Genomic DNA, 6,533 nt, shown 5'->3' with positions numbered 1-6,533 from the left:
CAATTAGCTAACAAGTAAAGCGTAATTAGTTGCAATGTGGGCTCAAATCTGATTGTTGCTAGTCCATACTTTGTCTACATGATTTGAAAGTGCACTATTGTGGTAATATGATGTTGTTCAAATCTAGAAGATTTAAGTGTGAGAGAGAGAGGCTGAGGAAGAGAGAGAGAGAGAGAGTAAGCCAAATGAAGTTACATAGGCAAATTTGTGTATATTTATATAAGAGTATTTTGGACTTTTCAAGTTCGAAAACGGTTATTAATAGGGGTATGCAAAAATATCAAAAAATCGAGTTTCGAACCTAACCAAACCGACCGGATCGGTTTGGTCTAGTCTTATTTTATTTTATTTTAGTTTTCGGATATCAAACCAAACCAATTCGAACTTTGTGGTTTAATTTTGGTTTTTAATATATAAATTTTCGGTTTTAACCAAACCAAACCACCACTGATAATATATATTAATTGTTTTATATATGATTTTAATACCTATTAATTATAGAGTAAACCAAATTTCCTATTATAGTTTATATATGTTTGTAATTTCGTTTACTCCATGTTGCTGGCTGATGTATTTTAGGGTTTAATTTAGTCTTTCATTCTTGTGGTATTGTATTTTAATAGGACTAGAGAAGGGTAAGAACTTGTCACTTGTTCATTATGTTGGCTGTTCATTCTTTTTATATGTTGTGTAACTGGTTAGAACTTGTCATTTGTTTGTTTGTGTTGGAATTTGTTATAACTTGTGTTTGAATTTCTGAAAAGTGCTTAGATTGTCAAAATTGGCTTTTATATAGCCATATGAAATGTGCAAAATGAGCCTTTAGCTAACCAAATTAGGCTTGCAAAATGGGCCATTATCCAAAAAACTTACAAAGTTGGGTTTATTATTTTGGCCCAGTTGTTATATGGTTTCTGGATAACCAAACTATCCGAACCAATATTCACAGTGAATAAAACCAGTCCGATTGAGTTAGGCTTAGTTTAGTTTTGGTTCTCGAATTGACCATTTTGAAAATGTTGGTTTGGTTACGGTTATTGCTTTGTGGTTTAGTTTTTCGAACCATCCACACCCCTAGTTATTAATGTAAGTTTTAGAAAAAGTAGTCATAAATTAAAAATAATTTACTAAAAAAGAGTAGGTGATTTAGTTCGATTACCCTTTTTGTTACTTAAAAGACTGGACACATGTTGATATTTTGTTTGTTATCTCTTTAATCTTTTCTCAGTTTGCTGTCCATCCGATCAAAATGGGAACGGTTGTGATTCACGACGCGGTAAACAAAGATGCGCGACTTGTGGCAGGAGAGCAAAACTCTCGGATTCAAACCCAAAAGGGTGAAATCTAACCCAACTTGGTTCCTACTTGTCTTAGATCTCCGAAATCGCATTTTCCAGTTCCAATCAGCACAACAATTTTGAAGGCTGAAGCGTAATGTAGTATGGAGTCATACGAAGCCAAGTAATTCCGTTCCAAAGTCAGCTCCGACCAACTCACAGAGTTCAATTTCCATTCAATTCAATTTTGGGTTTTGGGGCGAAATGGAAAATTTCACCGCTGAAGATCTGTCAACGATCGGAGGAATCGCGACGGTGTCGCTTCTGCATTCCTTCATACCTACGCATTGGCTCCCGTTCTCCATCGTGGGTCGCGCTCAGAAATGGACTCTCTCCCGCACTCTCTTCGTCAGTATGTTCTCTGTTAACTTTGATCCATTTCCAATTTTTCTATGGTTTTTTGGTCACCACTAAAGCAGAATCATTGCTAATGTTGAAAACTAGTTTAGAATTCTAGATCTGCTATGACCCATTTTCATCTTTCTCTTCTTGCTGTGGTAGTTTTGAGCATTTCACTTATTTGAGTAAAGAGTTGAGTGAATTTAGTGAATTAGATGATTTCAGTTTTAGGTGGTAGAAACCGTAGAATTTTTTAAAGGACCTTTGTGAACCATATTGTTTAAATATGTTACCTTCCGGTGATAACCCAGTTCCTTGATTTAGGATATTGAGGTATATTTGATAACTGATGTTTAGTTTTGAACATTTCACTTATTTGAGTTAAGAGTTGAGTAAACTTAGTGAATTGGATGATTTCAGGTTTGGGTAGTAGAACTGTAAGAGGACCTTTATGAACCATATTGGTTAAATATGTTACCTTCCAGTGATAACCCAGTTCTTTGACGCTACTCAATACAACTCAAGGGTATTGAGGTATATTTGATAACTGATGTTGAGCTAGTGACATTACAGAAAAGCATGGTTGGTCTACTTAGAGACCAGGAAATCTGGATGATTGGTCTAAAGTCTAAATTCAATTTGGCTTGCTGGGACATTCTCTAGTCCAGTTTAGTTTCCAAAATCATTTTTCAAGGTTTCATAATTTAGTTAGCTGCTGCTTTGTCTTATTGACTTCTCCTTGAGGTGAGAGGAAAGTCCTTAGGGTATTTTCTTACATATAAACTTGCTGGGCAGGGAGTGGCTAGGAACACGACATGACATGCCCATACGACAAAGTTCCAAAAAATTAGGATACGACACGGCTCCGACATGTTGATTAAACTAATATATATATATATTTATGCGTATTATATTCATATAAAAAATCTAAATATTCAAAATACATAACATAAAACATATTCCAAATAAAAACTAACATAAACCATGTTCCAAATAAAACACTACATAAGCTATGTTCCAATTAAAACATAACATAAACCATGTTCCAAATAGAACACAAGAAAACTCATAAAACATATCTCAAGTTCCTTATCTAATTAACTTAATTCATCACCAAGATCATTGCCATCATCGGTAAATAACATGGCCTCTAATTCTGGCTCATCAAGAGAAAGGTTTGCAATCTCGAGCATTCCGGCATTCTCCAAGTCCATGGAATCAAATCCATCCCCTCCAACATCTGAGACGAGCCTTCATTGATTGAGAAGAGAAGTAGAGAACCTACTTAACTGCCGGTTACTGTTGACTTATTTAGTGGTGTTTTTGATCTCTTTCTTGAGTTCTTCTTTCTTCTCCTCTTCTTTCTCCCTTTCCTCTCTCTCTTTTTTGTTTCAGACAGTAAGAGTCTTGTACAAGCCCTAGCGGCACAAGCACAACACTCTAATCTGTATAAGTTTTTAATTTTTTAATTTGACCCATAAGATTTTTAAAATTTTGACCGGACCCCCCCCCCCCAATTTTTTAAAAAAATTTCAAATATGCCCCTGATGTGTCAGAAAACGTGTTGATGCCATATCGGAAAGTCAAACTTGACAAAAAGTTTGACATCTCTAATCGCATGTCCGACACGGGTCGGTGGTGTGTCGTGTTCAAAACCGTGTCCGACTCGCGACACTCCAGCTATATGGAGTGTCAGTGCTTCCTTGGGGGGTGGGTGTGGATGGGGTAGGTTGTAGCTTTAGGGTTTAGGTGCATATGGTCGTATGGCTGTATAGGGAAGTTATAGGTTTAGGGTTTAGTTGTGGATGGGGTACGTTATAGGTTTAGGGTTGCCGACCTCCGATCTGAAGGTGGGTGAAGCCGCTGGTATCCCTTGGGTCCGACGGTGTTCGCGCCCAGGAGAGAGATGGGGCAGCGCCGGTGGAGGGGGGAGTCGCTGGCAGTGGAGGGGGAAGTCACCGGTGGTGGCTAGGGGGGGTGAGGGTCGGTGGTGGCTGGGTTTCTCCAACCCCTATCAATTTTTTTTTTTTTTTTTTTCATATAAATTTATTATAATTATTTTAGTTTATTTTTTATCATTATTTTAGTTTTATTTTTTGTAATTATTTTTTAGCTGAAATGACGATTTTAGCCCTAAGTATAGGTCACATGCAAAGCATGTGACCAATTTTTGACGGAAATTATAACAGAATTGACGTAAATCCTTGATTGAAACAAATCGTTAATAATAGTCCTTGATTAAATCAAATTGAAAACGGGATCTTCAACTGAAAAAAAAGGGTATAGTAATAGTCTTTTTGTTATAATTTTCCCTAATTTATTATGTAAAAGCTAATACCTTTTTTAGGGAGGTTGGCCTTTTCATGCTTTTTTGAGGGGGATTCGTAATAACTTATTTGGGGGCTAAATGTGGTGTTATAACATATTTTGATACTTTTCTAGCTTATCACTAGTCTGTTGGTCATCATCACTGGCTTTAAAACACCCAGACTTGACATGTGCATTCCTCTTCTGTCCTGAAACACATTAACTTATTTGTTCTTTATGAACAAAAAATGCCAAAAACAATATAGTGAAGCTGATTGGTTGATTTTGGGTTATCTTGCTGGAGCTGATTTGGTTAAGATCAAATGGATTTTTGCACCATGCATGAGATTTTGATCTGGATGATGGCAGATGACACACATTTAATGTAAGCTAGATCGTTGTAAAGGTTTTGCCTGAGTTCTCTAGTCATGGGTACCTTACTAAAGGTACCTCAGAATCATGCATGAGTTTTTGATCTGGATGTTGACTCATCATTCATCACACATATCTAAAGTAAGGTAGATCTCTGTAAACGTTTTTCTTGAGTTCTCTAGTACAAGATTATAGATGTTGCTGAAAAGGCATAAAATTCATTGTTAAAATATTGTCATTTTATCGTGCAGCTGCATTTGGAGCAGTCTTGCATGTAATATCCACTGCAATACTAGGAATAACAGCAGTCACCATGGCCAATACCATTGCCGGCGAGGAAACAGTACATAAACTTGCTTCACTTTTGCTTGTATTTCTCGGTGGTGGTTACATTTTGTTGTTTTTATTGGGAAAAGGTGGTCACAGTCATTCACACAATCAACCAATGGAAAAAATGGCTGTTGCTGGGCTTGTCCTTGTTCCTGCATTGTCTCCTTGTGCAACCACACTTCCAGTATTTCTTGCTGTTGGGAATTCATCCTCCATGATGGTGCTTGCTATCATAGTGCTGCTATTCAGGTATCAATAAGTTAGGGAGCAAGTTTTCTGTTTCTTGTTTGTCTTCATCGATTCCCTAATTATGACTGTTGGAATTTTCATGATCAATTGTGTGAAGCTAAGTAGTAATTTCTTTTCCAGTAAGTAGACCGGGACAAAACATTTTGAAGATAAGTGGCTTTGCACCCACGTTTCACTGAGGGAAGCATAGATAAGCAACACAAAGTTAAATGTGTGCGTCCCCCTTGTCCAATAAATGGAGTCTTCAATCAATATTATTCAGTATTGGCAGAAAAAAAAAAAAATCAATATTATTCAGTTATACTTCTATTTACATTAGGAGACATTTCATTCAGTATGCGGATGTTTCTATCAACCTTGGTTTTGGAAATCTTTGTTGACCCCCCAGAGCTTTTGCATGTACATAACAATTTGTCAGCCGTCGGGTTTTTAATAATATACGTAAATGAACTGGAAGTTTGTATCAGAAACTTGTGTTGAGCAGACCTTTTTACATGTTTTGAGTGTTTATTACTTGATTGCTACTATACATGATATTAATGTCAACTGCTATCTGGTCAGCCTAGCATTTAGTCTGATTTGGGATTGAAATCATTTAATTACTGAATTCTTTTCTGATTGGTTGCTAATTCATTGCAATTGATAAATTTTTGGGACTCATTTCACTGACATAAAACTCATCGCATCTATTATTGAATTACAGCACCATAACCGTGATGACTTCACTGGTTGCTCTGTCATTCTATGGTGCCAGCCAGCTCAAGTTTCACTGGGTGGAGCGGTATGACAAACTTCTTGTAGGGTCAGTGCTATGTTTGGTGGGAATTTTGACACTTGTTTTTCATCATCATGATGGGAAGGAAGGTTCCACTGGGGAGCATTTGCACAGGAAAATCATTGTTCATTGAAGGTTCTTGTCACCTTTCAATGTGTATGTTGTGCCTTCAGGAAAAAAAGTTAACGACTAGAGAATGTTGCTCCCATCTGTATTATCCAGTGCATGTAACTATTATTTCAATGTGCTATTAACGAGTATTGAGAATTTTTTGTTCAATTTGTTCATTCAAATTTAGTATTATGACAGTTCTTCTGTCTGTTTCTACGTGTATAAAGCTCGTGTATTCAAGACTTTCAAGCTCATGTGTTAAGCTAGAGGTTTTCAGAATTGAAATTGTGTTGTTTCACCAATCGATAGCTGTTGCAGAATTGGCTTACCTTCCCCTCCACCCAATTCTCATCAATTTCTGTTATTACTTAGATTGGAATATATGATATTGATTTCCTTCTTTAACCTTAGGAATGAGGTGGAATTATTATATCAATATATTATTGACAGAAACAATTTAATAGGTTCCTAAGAGGGGTTTAAACATAGTCTAGTTAGTAGACTAAGGCTAAATATGGATTTTGCTCATGTGTGAGAGATTAAACTTGGTATGATCATTTGTCTCATTTATCTTTTCCAATTTTTTTATTTTTTTTTTCACTATTGGTATCGAGTTAATTATATTTACACTCTTTCAGGTTTATCGTCTTTTCACATATACTCCCTAGGGTTTTAATAATTACACATGCATCACATGAGGTTTTAAAACTGTT

At 36.3% G+C, this 6,533-nt stretch overlaps 1 protein-coding gene across 1 annotated transcript; it reads left to right on the top strand.

Annotated features, from left to right (window-relative positions):
* Positions 1–1,330: 1,330 nt before the first annotated feature.
* On the top strand, positions 1,331–6,105 carry LOC147299247 (Fe(3+) dicitrate transport system permease). Its single transcript, XM_086228404.1, has 3 exons — positions 1,331–1,689; positions 4,607–4,934; positions 5,638–6,105. The coding sequence occupies exons 1-3, from the start codon at positions 1,542–1,544 to the stop codon at positions 5,840–5,842; spliced, it is 681 nt and encodes a 226-aa protein (XP_086084530.1). The 5' UTR covers positions 1,331–1,541; the 3' UTR covers positions 5,843–6,105.
* Positions 6,106–6,533: the final 428 nt, after the last annotated feature.

Source organism: Dryas octopetala, chromosome 1 (genome assembly GCF_963921425.1).
Source record: "Dryas octopetala chromosome 1, drDryOcto1.1, whole genome shotgun sequence".
Taxonomy (NCBI): domain Eukaryota; kingdom Viridiplantae; phylum Streptophyta; class Magnoliopsida; order Rosales; family Rosaceae; genus Dryas; species Dryas octopetala.
This window is presented reverse-complemented; position numbering and strand designations above follow the sequence as displayed.

Excerpts from the sequence above, each read along its gene's own strand:
- LOC147299247 (XM_086228404.1), top strand. The coding sequence starts at position 1,542 with ATGGAAAATTTCACCGCTGAAGATCTGTCAACGATCGGAGGAATCGCG. Across the intron at positions 1,690-4,606 it reads CTCCCGCACTCTCTTCGTCA|CTGCATTTGGAGCAGTCTTG; the intron begins GTATGTTCTCTG and ends TTTATCGTGCAG. Across the intron at positions 4,935-5,637 it reads ATCATAGTGCTGCTATTCAG|CACCATAACCGTGATGACTT; the intron begins GTATCAATAAGT and ends ATTGAATTACAG.